The sequence below is a fragment of the Corvus kubaryi genome, unplaced genomic scaffold (assembly GCF_017639235.1).
Source record: "Corvus kubaryi isolate FWS band 111438036 unplaced genomic scaffold, C.kubaryi_AGA036_p1.0 134, whole genome shotgun sequence".
Lineage (NCBI taxonomy): Eukaryota > Metazoa > Chordata > Aves > Passeriformes > Corvidae > Corvus > Corvus kubaryi.
In genome coordinates, this window is record NW_024580668.1 from 3,146,361 (window position 1) to 3,166,596 (window position 20,236).

Sequence of the window (20,236 nt, forward strand, 5' to 3'; positions counted from 1 at the left end):
GGGGGGCAGCGGGACGGGGGGGGCAGCGGGACGGGGGGGGCAGCGGGACGGGGGGGGCAGCGGGACGGGGGGGGCAGCGGGACGGGGGGGGCAGCGGGGCAGGGGGGGCAGCGGGGCAGGGGGACAGCGGGGCAGGGGGACAGCGGGGCAGGGGGGACAGCGGGGCAGGGGGACAGCGGGGCAGGGGGACAGCGGGGCAGGGGGACAGCAGGACCCACAGCACCCTCACCTCGGTTATGCCGGTCCCCGACACGGTGCTTTCCGAAGGCCACAGGCTTCCCTCCTGCATGGGAAAGGAGAAGAGAGGGCAGGGTGAGTCTGATGCCAGGGCAGTCAAGCTCCTTCTGCAGACAGCTCGTGCCAGGTGTCACCTAGAGAAGACACTGCCACCAACGTGTTCCTGACCCGCCTGCACCAACTCCAACCAGCATCTCCAACCATGATCAAGTGCGCTGGGCATCATGTGGATACATGCTCAAGTGTTACCACATCACCACTGAAAACATCCCTTCCGATCAAAACTTCCCTCCCCTTGCACCTCCGTCTCCATTTAATGGATCGTTTGCAGAATGAATGATGAGAATGGCACCAGCAAAGAACCCTCTCCCGTTTGCAGACTTCCCCCACCCCCACACCCCCAGCATGGTTCTTTCCCTGGTTCAAACATGCCAGAGGAGTATTTTTCAATTTGTGATCCATGAGCCGTGGGTAATTCACAAGACATCAAAAAATGCTCCATGAAATAATGACAAGATTAAAAAAAAAACCCGACAAAAACAACAAAAACCAAACCAAAAAAAACCCCTCACACCCACATTCTGATGCTCACAACCACGGACATCATGGGAAAATAAAGATAATAAGTGAATAACCAAATGTTAAACCTAATTTTGATTTGGCTAAAAAAAAACAAAAGAAAAAACTCTGTAGCAACAGGATGGTTTCAGAGTATTTTTTCCCCAAAGAGTAAGTAGTCCTTGGCTTAAATAGACTGAGGGACTGAAGTGTAGAAGCTTCCTTACACTGCAAGCATCACCCTGATCCTGAGATCCGAACCTCTGTGCCAACAACCCCAGGCAAGGTGAAGCCACGATTTCCCCCAAACCCTGACACTAGTTTACAATTCATGATCAAAACAAACAAACAAAGGTTCTTCCCATCTGCTGGTGATACTCTGAGCATGCACAGTTCACCCCAGACATTTTTGCCTTAGGAACTGCAATATTTAAATATTGCTAATATTCACATATAGCAACATCCCTCTGGCAGGCAGAGCTGGAGGAAAACAGCCAGAAGGCTTGTAATTATAACTTGGAACTTCCCAGCTCCTTGCAGGTGAATCTCCAGTTCTGGCACTAGTAAGCCAGGCGCAGGCAGGAGTATTTAGCACCAGTGAAAAAAAATGCCAAGGGAAAAAGAAACCCCCTTTTTCCCTTGCACTCAGAAGCTGGTCTGAGCAAACCACACGCCTTCCTGCTATGAGAACACCTATTTCTCTACCTGCCCCAAACACAGCACTAGCACCATGTTAAAATCTCCAGAGAAACCACCTATTATATCGTATTTTTTCATTTTCCCCAAAGTTGGAACATATTTTCTCCTGCGGCATTGCACGTGGTATCAGGTATGGAGAGAACCCATCAGGTTCTGGGTTTTAAAGCTCAGCTCTGCACACAAACCTGAAGGCAATGCTGGTGCCAGTGCAAGGAAAACAGCGATTTAAATGGAAATGAGACCGCCCAGAGCCTTCCCCCTTCTCCATGTTTTTTTCAGGAGCATCTCCTTGGAGCAGAGGTGAAGTGCCACAATGCCAGCACCTTCCCCGGCCGCAGCTGAGGAATGTGCTGGCTGAGCTGCAGCCCCATGGCCCTTCCCGAGCAAGACAACCCTGTTTCATTCCAGACCTCGAGACTCCAACATGCAACTGTTTACACAGGCATCGACTGTTTAGTCTGGTCCATTTTACATGGATTTCTTGCCTGCAGGGAGAGTCTGCAATCAAATTCCCCCAGCAGCCAAAAGATCCAAGAGGAACTGCATCCGCCACAGGACAAATCCTCCCTCTGACTCTGTGCTCAGGCACTGACACCAAAGGGCCCAGGGAGGATTTCCAGTGCCACCACAGGCGCTGCCAGCCCATCTCCTCATCCCAAAGGACGCCAAAGCAGTGGGCAGGAGCGGGAAGCACTCCGAAAATTGTGTTTACTTTGCCGTGCCCCCGTGGCAGACTTCCTGAGCAGCGAGTACCCCGCTGCCTTCTGCTAGATGTTTTATATTTAACTTGGCAGTGGGCAGTGCCATGGCAATATCCCATCTGCTCCCCCCTTTCCCGGGAGTGATGTCAGCCAGCTCCCACAAGGGTGGCTGCAGGCTGGTGCTTCCCAGCCCTGGCAGGCTCAGCTGGGACATCCCGTGGTGGCAGGGGATGGGGAGGGCTGCTCCACCCAAAACATCCCTACCCCTAGGTGCCCACTCACCCAGAGCCTGCACCAAGATCCTGCCCATGTGTTTGGAATCAAAGCTCTGGCTCACACACCATTCATCTGTTTGTACAGATGAGCTCCAGGAATGATGCCCTGGGCAACATGTGGATGCAAGAGTAGCAAACCTACAGAAACAGCACTAAAATGGGATGTGCAGAGAGAGGAGCAGCAGAGAGGAGACCCATTTTCTGCAGGAGCTGGATCTCTGCAGCCACTATTAACCACCTCTCCCAGGACTCCAGGGCCTGGCCATGCTCCTGTGCCCACAGCTGACCAACCACAGGCACCCAGTGCTCCCCAACGCCAACCCCCACCTCACACACTACCACAAAGCCCATCTGGAGAACAGCTCAGCTCTCCTGAAAACTCCACAGCAAGATTAAAACTGCTGGAAATCAGTAGTCAGAGGAGGGCAAAGCCTCTGGGACAGAATACATCCCTGCTTTTAGCCTTCACTTTGGCCCTGGGATGGCTCCACAGCCCCACTGAGCCAAGCAAAACTGCAGGAGCAACATCACTGCAAACCCTCGGCCTCTCCTCACTCACCTCTGATTTTCAGCATATTTAGGACTTGAATTCATCTAAACAATGAACAGTCTAGAAAGCCACGGGTCTCTGAAAGGAAAGCTGAGATTCTGTTGTCTGGTGAGCAACACAGCTGTAAAACCCTCCGCAAGTATTGCAGGACTTGCTGCAGAACCTAAAATTACTTTTAAATTTCTTTTTAGAGATGAATCTTCAACTTTTTGAGAACTACTTGTTTTAGTGATGTCAGAGAATTTTCTCTGTAAAGCTGCATGGTACAGATTAAGTCTCTGAGCCTTCAGGAAGACTCATATTTTCTATTTTGGAGGACAAAGGTGCGCTTGGAAATTGCACTTACACTACTTTTTCTTGGAGGAGTGGGATACCACTGTTCCAAAGGTGCAGGGACAGTGCCATTCTTATGGCAAAGAGAGTTGTCAGTAGCATTTCTTAAATATTCTTAGTTCTGGAAAATCAAAAGTACTTGTCATGAGGAGACAAGAGTTTAAGTACAGCGAGAACGGTGGTGGAGAAACGCATGAAGTAATACAAAAACTGCTTGCCAGCAAGAGCCGCATTAAAAAACCCTTTAGGGAAATTAATTTCTCCTTCAGCTGTAATTTTTGAGCTGCAGCAACAAAAAAGGACAACTCCAGCAGACCCAGCAGCATCCTGACCACGGGATGAACTGCTTTAATATTTCAGCAGATGAAAAGCGTGAATGCAGCTCCAGTGCCCATCTGCGGTCACGACACCAAAATGAAGTTTGGGATTTAAAAAGCCCAACACCAGTTCAGTGCAAGTTTAACGGATTGCATAAACCAGTATCCAGCCCAGTGTGGCCTCTGCCTGCCAGGCTCCAGCTCTCCTTCAGTCTGGAGCTGTTTTCCACCGACAGACATGCTGTGCTGAGCCTGAAAGGTGCTGCCTTTAAGATCTTTATTATGCTGGATCCCACTGTAATGAGCTTCCCGCTCATTAGCACATGAGGGCCTTCTCTGTCCCATCAGGAAGGTGCTGGGACCACAGGGAATCTCTGCTGCCACTCCATCAGTGCTGCACACACCACATGGACAGGGCAGGGAGATGGGGAACAACCATAAAGATGGGAAATAATAAAAAACCAACCAAAATTATATATTCCTATTTCTCTCCTTAGCTCCAAAAAAGGTTTTGAAGACTCCACATCCTCACTGGGGTCGAGCAGAGGCATAGAGGTCAAACTCTGCTGAAAAGCCATTTAATCACTGACGTGTCTCAAGGCTGAATAAGTAACAGAGCTGAACCAAAAAACGGGTAGAAATTCTGGCCTGGTAAAATTTAAAATAGAAAAAAATAATAAAGGGGAAAAAGGAATTGTTTTTTAAAGAGTAAATTTTTCATTCAACCGAAATTTTTGGTCAATCTCCATGTGATTTTCTCTTCTCTTTCCATGTTAGCCTTCTTAACTCTCTTTAAAGAAAATAAATAGCAGGCCACTTAAGAAAACAGAAATTACTGTATTAAAATTAAGAGGGCTTGATCTGAACTCTGCTTTGAAAATGTAAAATGACACGATTTGGCATTGTGCAAGTAAAATATTCTGGACATGACAATACAGTAAAAGAATCTGAAAATGGGAAAACAATGTTTCTGCTATTTTTAATAACTCATGTGCTCGGATGCCCACACTCTGCTGCTGCTGGAAGTGGGCGCACGGGATCGTAAGAGGAATGTAAGATTTCCGGGTGGAGCTGGGATATGTGTGGGGAGCTGGGCTCTGATCCCCAAAGCAGGGAGGTGCCTGAGCTATCTCCACCCTCACACCAGCTGGTTTAACGTGGGATCAGGCACCCCGTGGGATCAGGCATTCCCAGCACTCTGATGCCACTGCAGCGTTGACAGACGACCCCGAGCCGGGATCATGCCGTGCCCTCTGGGGAGGTGCCCCACAGCCCACGGAACGAGGAGGGGGTTAATTGGGTTGGGTTTGCACAGCTCTCCTTCCCACGGGGCATCCCCCCCACAAAGCGGCCGAGGAGGGAGCTCTGTCTGCTGCGTGTGGCGTGTGACAACAACAGCAGCTACGAGGGACAGCCCTGGGCAGCCTTCAGCTGCACTGAAGCCTGGCTTAGTGAAAGATCTTAAATATCTCTCTCAAAAAAAAATAAAAATAGAGGAAAGAAAATGGAAAAATAGAAGAAAAACCCCCAAGCAATCCCCATATTTGATCTTTTTCCTGCAGCGAGTACGGATCTGATTCAGGGAGCTTGGCCCCACACAGAGCACCCCACAGCACCAGCGGTGTGTCCAGCCTGCCCTGGCAGCCTGCAGAGGAGGGGGCATGGAGCAGTGACCTTGAGGGAGCCCTACTTAAAGGGCTCTAAGACCCTTCAGGGTGAATGCTAACAAAGAGAAGTATCAGTACAAGACATCCCTGCACTGAAGACGGAGCCACAGAGGCAGCAGCGAACAGCACATGCTCACCTTCCAAGAAAATGTGATGCCTTTTCTCTATACATCCTTCTGAGTTTCTCTGAGCCACTACACTTAAGGAAACTGTATGAACCAACATCTGCCTCGAGGCTGGAGAGGCTTCCCCTCAAATCCCTGTCAGAGGGACAATTCACACGTTTCTCCTCGGGCTTTTATGAAGCCAGGAGCCTGGGTTACAGACAGCCTCTCACACATCCCCTTGGAGAGCTCTCTGCTTGTCTGGCTGACAAGTGTTTTCTGCCCCTTGCACCACAGTAATGGCAGCAGCACTGGTGAAAACTGGAGCGAGTCAGTCAGGATTTCCTGCTCCCTGCAAGGCAGGCAGGAAGTTTTCATACAGTCACTTGAGACTTTCTAACTGGAGCCAAAGGACTTGATAGTCTGGGTCTGCTAAACCAAGGCATATGAACCCCAACCAGACGAGGGTGATGGTTTCGGGAGCAGGACATGCCAAGAACAGCCTCGTGCAGTCACTTTACTGATGTAAAATCAGATTTGGAAAGCTCAGGGCAAAGGCAGAGGCTATGGCTGTCCATAGATTAGCACACACAGCACCCTAAAGAGTCAGAGGCACCCCTAAAACGCCCTCCCTCCCCCAGTAACAGAGACAGACGATGCCAAGGCCAAAGATAACCTGGCATGTGTGGCTGGAAGAGCAGGGTGTGACTTACTGAGGAGAGGTTCTCGTCTCGCCGCCTGCCCTGGCTGTGCCGGCTGATGAAGGATCGTGCAGAGAGTTTGTAGTGGTTCAGCAGACACGTGATCACCACCACCATAACCATCATCACCACCACGATTATGATTATCTGTACAAACTCCAGCTCCGCTGCAAGAGAGACAGACAGAAAGACTTTGAGCCATCAGGAACAGCAGCAGATAACTCAGCACAAGAACAATAAAGTGGCTGAGACACCACTGACAACACTGCACCCTTCCCATTACAGCTCTCACACGTGGGCTCTGTGTGCCCTGAGCCCGCAAAAGCCTCACTCATTCAGTTTTTCAGTGTCACAGAAGAGTGTCCAGGAGGGATCTTTAAAAAGACAATCTATACTGCAGAGTGTTTCCAGGCTACAGCACAGACTGGACTTCCCAAAGCCCTCCTCAGTGCTGGGCACAAAACCAGGAGCATCCCAGTACCTCTCTCGGGGCTGTGGAGCCACGAACCAACACAAGCCATCCTAATGAAACAGTTCAGCTAAATGCAAGCTAAATTTCTGCAAATCTCTTCCCGTCACCACCACTGCTTCCTCCATGGAGGACAGGAGTGATTCCTCCCCGCCACATCCCTGCACAAGGACACGTCCCCTCTGTGCCAGGGGTCAGGCAGTGGGGGCCCAGGGGACAGCACAGCACTGGAGGCAGTGGCAGCCCCCCCGTCTCCAAGCTGCCCACCCGCCACAGAAGCGGGCGGGGAGACCTCCTGCTTTTGGGTGAGACGCCAGATGGGTGCGATGCGTCTGCCACGGGGCCACATCCCAGAGCTCCAGACAGCCCTCAGCTCGCGGCTCGGCCAGCTGACAGCGGCAGCTTGAGTGGCTTGAACTGGCAGAAAGGAAAACTGCCAAAACCCCTCCAAACAAACAAGAACAAGCAAACAACAGACTATCCCGTTAACTCTGCAGACACTTGGCACGAGGCAGCGAGAAGCCACTCCTAAAATTTCCTAAGGAAATAATTCCTCACACCTCTCTGAGGCTTAGGAAAATTGAGTACTGGAGGCAAACATAGTGCTGGGTTATTATTTCCATGAATTTGGTGCCCAGGGAGTACATGCCATTCCCAAACTGCTCAGTCACTCCCCCCAGCCCCCCTTCATGCCAGCAGTGGCCAGGCCTGGGCAGCAGCAACTCCAGTGCCCAGTATAAAGGAGGGAAGGAGGGGCCAGACAGGAAAATTCAATCATTCTGGGGATTTACACTTTGTTTGCTTCTCAGCAGCGACAGCTATAAAATACAGTTTGGGAAAGCCATGCCTGAAGCTATCATGGATGCTGCCATCTGTATTTAATCTATACAGACACACACATGTATATCTGCAGATACACAGCAAGGCCCACCAGAACTCAAAGGGCACCACTCATACCAGCTGGGGTGGCTTCTGCTGAGTCAGGAAATTTTTTTTTTTTTTATGGAAAGTTTTCTCCTGACAGGTGGCATTTGAGTGCCAGTAAAAGCAAATAAATGTCAAGAAAACAGTCCAGGTGGTGAGTGCTGCCAGTTACCTTGGAGCTCTTTCTGCTAAACAGCAGCTATTTCTGCCACTGCCCAAAATGCTCCATCAGCTCTGCCCACTGCCTGCAGAAAGCAGAATTATGCCTTGAAAGCAGGAGCCTTATCTGGCTCTTGGAGTTGGATGGATGAGGGACTAGGAGCCCGTATCCTTCCACCTAAAACACAGCTGCCCCTACTCTGGACAGTTGCACATGGGGTGGGGAGAGAGGGATTAAAAGCCAAACATTGTACAGGAGTTTTGCCTTAAAAATGCTTTTCAGCTAGAATAAAAGACAAGCTCTGGGTCTTTCACAGCAACCCCAACAAGTTGCCCAGTGCCACTGTGAGGGGAAGAGAATGGAAGAAAACCACATTCCCAACAATTTGATCCAGCCCCAAAGCAGTACAGCTCATCTGTGGGACCCAAAAGCTGCCCCCGGTGCCCTGTGCTGGAGGAACTGGCTGGAACAGGAGCTCGCTGCTTCTGAGCAGAACCCAGACTGACCACAGGCACAAACACACCAAAACCTAAAGGGTTGCAAAAGGGGATGACGCAAAACCATTTAAAAAAAGACACAGCAACTGTTCCCATGTCACCCCCGCTGTGTAGGGGTGTCCCTACACACCCCAGAGACATTCCTGGTGCCAGCTGTAACTGAGCACTGACAGCATCCCCCTGACATCCAGCACCCAACCACCAGCAGGGCTCCCCACAGTTCCCCTGGGTGCTCCCCTGGTCACCCATGAAGAGCCAGATCCTAGAGCCCCTGTGCCTGCCCTCCCTGTGGGCAGCAGAGCAGCCACCCAGCCTGGGTGCAGAGCCCATCTTCTGCACAAACCATTATGGAAAAGAAAAATCCAAACAAAAAACCCCCAAATGTTTTTAAGAGGATGAGTCACTTCAGCCTCAAAATGCAGCATGTGCTTTGGCCATGGCAAGAAAACACAAGAAAAAATATAAATTAAGCCAGTGATGGAAAACTTCCTTTTCTGTTAAAAGGGGCTGTATTTCTGAAGAAAAACAAGGCCAAAGTAGTAGTAAAGAAAAGTTCCTTTCCTAGGACAAGAGATCCCTTAAATGAACTAAACCTTGCTAAATTGGTCCTGGTACTTCAGTGACACAGGTGAGGTTTTGGCCATGGGGAAGTACTGCCATAACTCCTTCCCAGGAAGGAACACACAAGATGTGTCACTTACAAATTATCTAAACCAGGCTTCCTGCACACACAGGCACAGAACCAGCAGAGCCTGAAGCAGAAGAAAGGGTGGGAATTCCATCAGCATCTGGGACAACACACCAGTGTCTCATCCATCCCTCAGTGCTCTGGGACTGCTGTAATTGGGGATTACACAACACTCGCCAAGAGGTGCAACAGGAAGGCACAGGATGATTACCAGAACAAAGGGGATGCTGCTTTCCAGCAGGGATGCTCCTCCTGCCCCATCTCTACCCCAAGCCCAGGCTCTGAGGAGCAGCCCAGCCTTACCATGCCCAGAAGCAAACCCATCCTGTATGCAGAGATGAGCAAGAACACTCAGGTTGCCCAATCTGGCCTTTGGAAAAAATAAAATAAAAGTCAAACCAAACATAAAAAAACCCCCACACACTGAATTTGTGCTTTTCATGTTTCAAGAGACTCATACCCACTCGAGGCACTAAAGTTTCTGCCAGCTCTCTCTCTGTTTTAACTTGTCTTCACGGGCTTTTCTGCAGAAGTGAAAACAAACCCAACACACTGGAAAGCTGGATATACTCAGTAAGATTTTTATCCAAGCAGCTCAGTCAAACTAATGAAGAAAGATCATTAAAAACCCAAAGTTTGAGTTAATATGTTATTATACAAGTGCAATTCAGCTGCTATGCTAATAAAAAGCCTTTGGGGAATGAAAAACAAGCCAAACTGCAAAGCACATAATTTATAATTCTACTGGTATTCTTAAAAACACACACACAACAAAACAAGAAAAAAAATACTCAACACATTTTGTATTTGGCTTCCTAATCATCGTCACTTTTCAATTAGAAGAGACCTCATTCCATTTCTCTCTGTAATTTTCCCCAAGGGAAGTGTTATAAATGCACTAGGCTTTACAAGATGGGCATATTCCGCCTCCAAATGCAAAGCAAGGTCACACTAATTTAATTTTGCATAATTTTTATTCCAGAATACGTTTCAAACTAACAGGTTCAGACATCACATTTAAGTGACACAACCTGCTTTTCCGTATTTTCTGTCTAGACGCGGCAGCTCTGGGAGCCGGGCACCGTGCGTGCAACTGTTTTGCAACTAAGCATTTTTTCCCCAGATTCTCACCACCCTAAAACGGGGTATTCGTGACCAAGGAGAATGACTTGTCACGTCCCATTCTTCACGTTCGCTGCTCGCTCGCCACTTCACACCACGCGTGGCCTTGAACAAGGGCTTCGCGATGGATTATCTGAATGTATTAATGAGTGATGGGGACTCCCCTGCTTCCAAAGGCCGTGGTCTCCACTCTCCTGGATTTAGAAGAAGCTCATGCCCTTGGTGCCCATCCTGCTGTCCAGTCATCAACACCGTAAAGCTCTAAAGTGTCTGAAATGTATGGATTTATGTGTGCCGGCTGCACTCCTCCCACTGCAGACCACACTCATGGCTCCACAGAAGTTGCTGCAGGAAGGTGCATCTAGGAGCTTCCTCGAGTCCTTATAAACAAAATACTGGCACCCACAGGTTTAAATTAATTAATATATTTACAAGGAGGGAGAGTGACTTGAGTCAATGGTGATGCTGGGAGCACCCTCACGGCCGTAGGGGAGGTGAGGCTTGGTTACACTTTAAATGCATTGCCTTGCCTTTTACAGCTACACTTCAGTTCATAAAATGCTTCCTATAAACTTTATTAATGCTCTTCCTTCCACACAGAGTATCTCTGCAGAAGACAAATTCTCCAAACCACCACAAGTATAAAGGAGAAAAAAAAAACCCCACAACCTGTATTTTGCTGCAATCATTTCAGACACTCCAGCTATCATTTACAGGTGGACAGAACAGCTTTCAGGCAGGGTCTTGGCCAAGATAACCCTTGCTTTCAGCCAGATATAACACACATCTGCAGGTCAAACTAGTCATCCCCAAGCTTCAATTACAATTTCTATGCGTACTGGAATTGTGTATTGTGTGAGAAGTGATGAGAAGAAGTGAAATTGCTCAGGAGATAACAGCTAAACTGAAGAAATGTAGCTGCACTAGCCACAATTCCTAAGAAAAAAAGTTAAAAAAACCTCACAGTCGTACACACTCACACACAGTTACACATTCTTAACACACTCACACACTCTCTTACACACTCTTACTCTCTTTTAAGAGTGTTCTCCCTCTCAGAGGCTGTGGACAGCAAAGAAGAGATGAAAGAACAAAGAACTTCAGACAGCAGATTACTCATCCTCTGCTGCTCGTCTGCTAGGTCATCTTAGAAACAATCAGAGAAGGCGAAGTCATTACTGCACTATTTTTGTATTAGCATCTGCTACATTTATCTTCTAATGCCTCCATAAAACCAGATCCAAAGGGCCCATCAGATTGCCCACAACTGTATTTGTTTACAAGACAGCACAGTAAGTACTGCACATAGATACAGAATACTATCTCAATATTGATAGTGCCACTGCTGGCACTGACTGGCAGCACCTTGAAGCTGCAGCAGCACCGAGGCATTGCAGGGACCAGGATCAGGCCTGTGACAACAGGCAGGACAGCTGGGAAGAGCTCATACTGGGCTACTTCATGCATCATCAGTGCAGCTAACAGCTAAACTGCATTTCTGGATTCAGCACAGACAATTCTGATGCAGCGAGCACAAAAGACGCCGTGTGAGCCAGTGACGGCAGGCTGAGATGGGGCAGGAGGGCAAGGAGCAAGTGAGACTTAGAAAAGGAGCCAGCTGAGAAAAAACATTGCTGGAAAACAGGGAATAGGGCCCCAAGAAGTCCTGTCCGTAGCGCCAAGCCTTGGGCCATAAATGCGTTTAATATAGTTCTTTTTCTTCATCTGTCACCCCAGGTAATCAAGCATCACATCCTCTGAGTCACTGGCAAATGATGGCCTCACCTCCCCACCCCCATTTTTGTTCGTTTTAAAGGAAACAGCCCCATTTCATGCTTAATAGTCACAGAAATATCAAACTGGTTGTGCCTCAGAAAATTTTTTAGCGCTCAAAAAACACAGCAACTGTCCTGGCCCCACCACTGGGCCTGTTTTCAGAAGGTGACCTTCCCGAGCTCACACGGCTCGGTGGCAGCTGTGGGGAGTGGGACATGCATCCAAGGGCCAGAAAGGCAGGATCAGCATGGCAGAACTCAGCTTCTACAGGGAAATGGCAAATGTGAGAGCTGGGGTCAGCAGCTCTGTCAGCCAGGACACTTCCCGGCTCCGAGCAGAGACCTGTCAACCGGAGACTTGTTTAGAGAAACTCCTGAAGACATGAAACAGCTCCCTCAGAGCAATGAGAACTAACAAGGTTCTTTGGGACATGCAGACTCTCTGAAATCTTGCATATGCCAACTCCTTCTCTCTTTTCTGTGCCTATTTCTATCACCCTCCCCTTTTCCAGGATTTTTAGACAAAGTATTTCACACACTGTAAGGCTGATCCCAGCCTACCGAGATGACTGGAAGGAGTACATGGCTTTTGAAGTTACTCCCAAGGGTGAGAACAGCTAAACTGGATTAAAAGAATAAAGTCATTTTGATTTTGCACTTAAAAGACAGGTAAATGTGCTTGCTCACTAGAAAATGTTGAGCAGGGCTCATGGCCCCCACCAAGCTGAGAACATCCAGAGCATCTCCTGCTTCCCGAGAGGAAGCACAATGGCATCAGGCCTGGATGATGTCTGGGCAGGGGTGAGTGAGGCCAGAACATCACCCACCCCTTTGAACATGAGCATCCAGAGAGAGGGACACAGGAAAAAGAGTTTACCATCTGCAATCATAAATAGCCTGAACCAGAAAAAAAAAAACAAACTACCAAATAATGAGTGAAAAAACACAGCACACAACATCCGGATCAAACCCCACCAGCTGACCCTGAAAGACCAAACAGGTTTTGTTTGTCAGGGGTATTTCTAACAGCCAGTAAAAATAAACACATTAATAAATAAGTATTTTCGTATACCCTGGAAACACTCCTCATCAATATGTGGCTTGCTACTGTAGAGGTTTTTTTTTCCTTCCACCCAGCAGAAACTCCTGACAAAGGAAAGCACATCTCATTTATGAACTTAGCTATAAATACTTTTGCTAACTGCCATTTAGGAATTTCATTTCCTGCTTGAGCAAGTCCTGTTGAAAGAGGCAATTACCAAATTTGTTTCTAGTTATAGAAATAGATGTTTGTCGCTGCCCACATCTGTTTCCACAGACAAATTGCCAGACACGGATGCTCCAAGGAGAGCAAGTGCTCCATGCAGGGAGGGCTTTGCCCCCTCTCCAAACAGCAATGACAGGGACTGGGTTCCTGATTCCAGCTTCCTCTGAGCCCTGTCTCCCACTGCAATGGAGCTGCCTCGCACTGACGGGGCACCTGCAGCCTCCATCGGCTGCATCCACCTGCATCGCGTCACCCAGCAGTGCCGGAGCTGCTCCCTCCTCCTGCTGCCACGGAGACACCAAGGAATATGGGGAATATGGGATTCATTTGTCACCCAGCCCAGCACAACAAGGCGCCTTGAATTGTGAAGGTCACGAGGAGCCAGCAGGCTGCGCTTGCTGTGCACACAGAAAGGCAGGCGGCAGCGGAGCAGGGAGATGGCACAGGCTGTCCTGCTCTGTGTGGGACACCCCAGCGCACAACAGCCGGCGGGGACAGCACGTGGGTGTGGAGATGGGGGTTTGTGGATGTCATCGGCATCAACCACAGCCTCTTCCAGCTAAACAAACGCTGTATACGCTGGGTTTCACCAGGTGTCTCTCCACCCTGGCTGTCCCCTAGGAAGTTTCCATTTCCACTTATTCTTGGGGAAACCATCCGTGGGTCAATCCCCAGTGCACTCAGCTATGGCCCTGTCAGAGTCCAAGGCAGCTCCAGGTGTCCCAGTGCCAGCACCCAACCCCTGTCACGGTGCCCAGCGAGTCCTGTGGGACCAGTGCTCAAGAAGGGGCACCTTGAGTGAGACACAGACAGCAGCAGTGCCTGTGCCTCCCTGACACAAGCATGACACCCATCAACTCACACCCAGCACCCGGCTAGGGACAAAACTGAGGTGCAGAAAAGCCACAAAACACCCTGAACTGTGGCTGGGGATCCTGTGCTCCTTCAGCATTTCTCCTCTGTACCAGCATGGCTCCCTCACACCGCCTCACTTATCAACCAGCACAGCCCCATGGAGCCCCGTGACATTTGGGAGCGGTGCTGGAGACCCTGCCGTGCCCCTGTCCTGATGCTGCAGCTCCCCTGGGGGCTCCAGGACATGCAGCCCTGGGCAGCAGTGCCACAGGGGCTGCCCTGGCTCGCAGACGGGTGTCGAAACCCAGATTGAGCAAGTTGGCCAAAGCCACACAGGTCATGACAGGGCTGGAACTGCGACCGGATTTCCTCAGCACCGTCCAGGGCCAAAAAACGGGAAACTCTCCCTGCTCTGCCTCTTCCCAAGCGCCGTTACCATCAGTGCCACTCTGTAGCTCCCGCGCACCAGAGGAGCAACCTTTCACAAGGCAAATTACTCCCAGAGAACAAGGACACTCTTAAGTTACAGGCAAAATTATGCATTGCAGAGAGAAAATATGCAAAATGCATGCAAATGCCCAGACAGGCACACTGTGTCTGGTCACTGCAGGATTTGAGTTCTTGAACTGGTCGCTACCACCAGATGGAAGCGAATGCATGTGCACACTCTCACAGAGATGTGGAAAAAAATTATATTTATATATATATACACACACACCAGAGTGAATGGGGGAGGTGAGTACAACCGCCCCAAATCTGACAAAATTAAAGGTAATAAATTTACTTCCACCTCAGCTGCAGCAACAGCCTGAGAAAGGTTTTAACTCCCACAGCAGATCTGCTGGGAAGTCTGTTTTGTTGGGGGGTTCTGTATGTGCAGGTTTTAGGGCACACACAAAGAGAAGGCCAGCCACAGATGGGGTTTGGGGCCAAGAACCGGGCTGGGGTCACCTGCCCTTCCTGAACATCCTAGTCCTGGGCTTCCCTGAGCATCCCCATCCTGGGCCTCCCCGCCCTCCCTGAGCAACCCAGTCCCCATCCCGGGGTGCTCTGCCCCCCTCCCCCGAGCATCCCCATCCCGGCCCAGCTGCGTCCCTCCTGCCGCCCCATTGTCCCGCTCCTCCGTCCCATCCCCAGACACACGGGGCGGGGGGGGCTGCACGGAGCCGACCCCCGGGTCAGCCCCCACAATGGGCCCGGGGGCAGGCGGCAGAGCCCCGGCCGGCCCATCCCGGCCGCTGTCGGGCCGGCACTGCCCCGCCACCTGCCCGCCGGGATGCGGGCGGCAGCTGCCCCGCACCGGGCGGGAGGGGGCACAGCACCGACGGGAGGATTATCCATGGACACAGCCTGTCCCCTTTTCACTGCATTTAACAATAAAGCAGTAGCTATAGCAACGGGGTTAATTAATGCATCGATTTGCATAACTAAAACTCCGCACCCATTCAAAGCGCGCCGATGTGCTCGGCACCCGCACCCACCGCGGGGACAGCGCTGCGGGGACACCCCCGGTGCAGCGACCCCCGAGAGCCATCCCCTCCTCACACCTCCATCCCCACTAAGCGTTTGCACGCCAGCACGTGGAAAAGAGCAGGAAAACGGCGGCTGAAGTGTCCTTCAAAAAATAAAACTACGGGGAAAAGTGATTTTCGGGGATGGAGGGAGTAAAGCGCATTCCAAGGCAGAGGGGGTAAGGAGATAGGGAATGTAAAGGTTTCAGACTATCGTATAACCAGAGGGGGAAATGTCTTCTCACCACAAACATGCATCTGCATGATGTCTAGACAGTCATAAAAAGGGCAATTAAAGTACTGCAGGCTGCAGTAAGCCAATGTCTCCTCTCCCAGTCTAAACAGTCGAAACATACTGCACGAACTTCGAAAAAAAAAAAAATATAGGATAGAGAGAGAAAAAGACAAGTTTGTAAGGAAAAATGTTTTGAAATTCAGTTTTAAATAAGCCAGTAAATTAATTCAACCTTGTCACATCTCTGCCTTATAACATATCAAATATTCCGCCTGCGTCCTGTCTAGACTGTGATAACAAAGGGCATTTAAAGCCCTGCAAGATGCGCTGACAGAGTAGCCATTTAAAGATGCAGTATTGCTTTCTCCATCTAAAACGATTTGTCAGATGGAGTTAAAATGAAAATGATAAGTAATCACTCTGGTTCACAACCATTTCAAAAGAAAAAAAAACCACAAAACCCCCACAGCTCGTAGATATAAATCCCACTAAAATCATTCCAATGTATCATTCCACTGGGATTTGTCTGGCCTCTTTTTTTTTATGGCATTTGCTTTTTTTTAAATTTATTTTTATTATTCCGAGAGTCAGTCACTTTCTGCAGCACATGCATTTCTAAATAGGAGTGTATTAAGTTTGAAAAAGCTAGCTCCAAGTTTTAACTGATTTATTGGCAAAAAATGATGACTTGCAGAGAGACACTATTATAACCCCAAGGGTTAACACTGAAAAGGAATTTTTTGTTTTTATTTACTTAGAAACAAAAGAATAAACTGTATCACATGAGAAAAACTGGCCAGTCCCCATCACTGACACAGCTGAGCCTGGTCAGTCCCAGTCCTCAGGAATGTAAAAGAGAAAAGAAAGTTAAAGCAAACTATGTGGGTGAGCAGAGTGTTGGGTTTTTTACTGAGAAAGGATGGTTTTCTGGGGAAAGCAAAACAAGATATAATCCTGCCTAACACAAGAAACATTCTCCTCCCTCTCTGAGCTTTATCAGCTGTTGAAGAAAACCTCAAAATAAAATACACAGCCAAAATCATTGATCTGCTGAACAGGAGGGCAAACGCTGCCCGTGACAGGGCCAGGCCACAGCCTGGGCCACCACTCCCACTCCAGTGCAAGACGGGCTTGAGAAACTGTTTTGTTGTGACATGGAATGACCACATGTCCCTGGCATGACCTGTGCCCAGCCCCGGGTCCAGCCTCGCTGCCCAGTCCCTTCTACAGGGCAGGGTCATGGCGGGAGTCACCCCTGGAAGTTCAGAACCAGGTCGAAGTCAGCTCTCCTCTGCTCCTCACCCTATAGCATCCCACCACCACCTCATCTGCACCTCCCCCTGTCTCCCAACCCTTGTTTCTTAATTATTATTTTAATAAGACTGTTTCCAACTTCATTGTTCATTCCGCAATAGCCCAAGGGCTACAACTGTTCATTAGACAGAATTTCTGCTTTAATTGCACTGACACAGATGTGTAGGTTATCTGGAAGAAATTACTAAAATGAGCAGTAAAGAATGAGGCTGGATGCTTTTCTTCCCTTACGGTGAGTTTAATTTAACATTATTTCCCCCCATGCCCTGTACAAGCAGCATCATTCGCTGCACTGCGGGTTTGCAGAGGAATTAACCCCAAACTGTTCCCACTGCACACAGGTGCATGAGGATTCTCACAGGGGCGAGAGGCAGGTTTGGGGGCTCTGTGATTTCCACCACTGCCAGTGGGATGGTCCGTGTCCCCCTCATGTCCCCCGTCAGTGGCACAAATCAGTGACATTCCCCTGAGAGTGGAAGCATCTGGGACCACGGATAAAGCTTTGGGGAAGAAGTTGGGCCACCACTGCCCAATGTGCCCATCCCTGCATGTGCCAGGACAGGGGTGGGAAATAGGCTCCCTTGGTCCCCCTTCACCCTCTGAAAAGAAGAAACACCAAAAAATGTCATCACTTCTGCTCAACTGTGCCTGGGCTTCAAACCCACCATGGCTGTGCAGCTGTCAGATCAGCCATGGAGTTCACATGAACTTCCTCTGCAATTCATGTTGGCAAGAGCCAGACACATAATAGCCTTGGATTCAGGGAGAAAGAGCTGCCAGCATTATTTCTATTTAAAACCTCTATTTGAGCTTCATAGACTCATTCTTCACACATGATACACATGCACACACACACGTGAAATGCAGAAGTGAGCCAGATCCAGAAGCATTTCACTTCACCAAGAGCAGTGCCTAACAGCAATTTCAGGTTTTGGCTCTCTGTTACTATTTAATAGATTTTAATTCAATAATAAAAAGCATGAACCTGCCAATTTTTTGTTATGTCTTCTTGCCAGGAAGAAGAAAAAAGTTGTTCCCAACTTCTTTATCGAACCATTCCCATCTCTGCACCTCCTTCCTCCAGACAAGGAGCTGCAGCCCAGAAGCACCTCCTGGCCAGGGCAAGGCTGACAAAGGGTGGGCTGGGGCAGGAGCAACATCACAGGTTCAAGTCCCATCTCTAAATATGTCTAAAAGCCACTAAAAATGTCTCCTTCAGCTAAACTTGTCTTCAAGGGGGAAGGAAAATTTCACAAATGCTTCACGTTAAAAAAGCCTGCATTAAGGGAAAAAACATCCCTTTGTTGCTAGGGGACTTACTTGCTTTGTATCTGCTGAAAACCTTTAAAATGCCACCATGTATTTAAAAAAAACCCCCTGAGACTGAAGCACCTCATGTGCTAAAAATCAAGAGACAGAACACATCAGTTCCATCCTTCATCTGCAAGTACTTTGCTCAGGCCTGACTTCGTTTTGTATCTTGGTCCTCGATGCTTTTTTGGCAGTTTGCTCCAGACTTACTGGCAAGGGCTAAAAGGTTTCTATTTAGCTGGTGTCAGCTGAGCATCTGTGCCGGCAAGAACTGGAGTGGGGGTGATCCCGACTGCCTTTCAAAGGCGCATTTCTTTCTGGGAGCTGCCACAATAATTTTAAGTCTAAGCGTGTTTGGGTAGCGGGGTGACTCCCTCCGGAGGGGTGCCCCGGTGCAGCACTGGATGCGGGGAGGGATTCCTGATCAGCGGAGGGAAAAGGAGCTGGGAACGCTCCCTAACCTGTGACCCTGATAACAAAAGGCAGGGAGAGCGTCTAGACCTCCAGTCTGACGGGGAGTGAAGGGAGCATTGTGCTCCAGCACACTGGGGCTGCTCAGACAAGGCGGGCACAGAGGCGCTGCGGGGCAGGAGCAGCCAGGCAGCCCCAGCTGCAGCCCCAGCATCGCCCCGAAACGCTGCCGGGGGAGGGGGCTCGCACAGCCCACCCTTCCTCCCCAGCACAGCCTTTGCAGGGTAGCTTCCACTTCCCAGCGCAGCTGGAACCCGGGGAGGTGAAGGAGCCCGTCAGATTTCCAGCCGCGGGTTTCCCTTTGCCTCCGTGTATTTTACACATACCATCCTCACACTCCTGAACACCGTGATCCTGCAATTCCAGCTCCGTGCAGACTGCCAACAGGAAAGAGTGAAAAAAAAATATGCTTCCTTCCACAGAACCTTTATTCTCTGCTTTCCCTGTCTGGCTCAGTTAAAAGGAGACAAACCGAGATGTTCACTCTCTGCCAAGCCTAGAGGTCAGCTCAACATTCAGAAAAAGCTGAAGTCCCAGCTTTAACACGTATTTGTTGTGTGATCCTGATCAAACCCCTTGGCTTCTCAGTGTTGAGGTCCCCACATATAAAAATACAAATACCCTAAATAAATGCTGGAGCTAATGGCCGGTTACTGCCAGGGAACCGCACGAAGAGAAAACAAAAGACCTATTAAAAGCCCTCGTTGGTCTCTGCCAGAAAGAAAACACTATTACCCAGTACTTAAAAAGATGCATTAAAGGAGAGAGAGCATCCGGGGGGGTTAAGGACACCCCTGGCAGAGCAGTGAGGGGAAGCACTCCCGGCCAGCCGCCCCTAAGTGCCCTCAGGATACGGTTTTGGGGTGACCGCAGGCCCCGGCCATGCCCTGACCATGTCAGCCCAGGCAGCAGGAGCAGCAGCTCCCCAAGCACACCCAGCACACAGTGGGACCGCACGCAAACCTGGGAACCCACAGATCAGAACTTTGGGCAAAACAAAACCCTTTAGTTTCACTATTCCTGAAGGAAAGGTAAATAAATACCTGGAAGATGTGCTCCAGCCCAGCTATACAGCTAAGAAACCACCATGACCCATGGTGGCACTGGTGTGGTGCCACCCTGGGCATCAGAGACACTCACTGGCCCAGTGGCACCGCTCCACACGGGACCTGCAACCCTGGGCACAGCCAGCAGCCACCTCAGGGAACGCCCCCATCCTTCTGCCAGCTCCAGGCTGGACCTCTGAAGTTACAGCCTGAGACCAAGCAAAACCAGACCCAGCAGCTGAGATAGTTTAAACAGCTATTAAATCCCCACCTCCTTGTGATGAGAGGTGAAATTTCAACAGCTGATGGCAAATGCAGTGAATTCAGAGCAAGTGAGGAGTTTTTTCCTGATGGCCACATGATGCCAATCCTTCACCAGCACACCTTACCACATCCATACCTTACACAACAAAAAGGTGAAGGACGAGGACTTTCTTCTCCCCCTGCCT

General features: G+C 49.6%; 1 protein-coding gene across 5 annotated transcripts in view; it reads right to left on the reverse strand.

Annotated features, from left to right (window-relative positions):
• PMEPA1 (prostate transmembrane protein, androgen induced 1) overlaps positions 1-20,236 on the reverse strand; it is a 44,215-nt gene that overhangs the window by 5,868 nt on the left and 18,111 nt on the right. For 4 of the 5 annotated variants that reach the window (XM_042045563.1, XM_042045555.1, XM_042045578.1 and 1 more), the window contains 2 exons: positions 6,155-6,309; positions 230-283 (listed from right to left, as the gene is read on the reverse strand). In XM_042045563.1, the coding sequence (XP_041901497.1) occupies positions 230-283; positions 6,155-6,309 (209 nt within the window). Of the gene's footprint in view, positions 1-229; positions 284-6,154; positions 6,310-11,354; positions 11,358-14,301; positions 14,310-20,236 lie in introns of those variants that run through there. The other variant, XM_042045586.1, reaches the window with a different exon arrangement.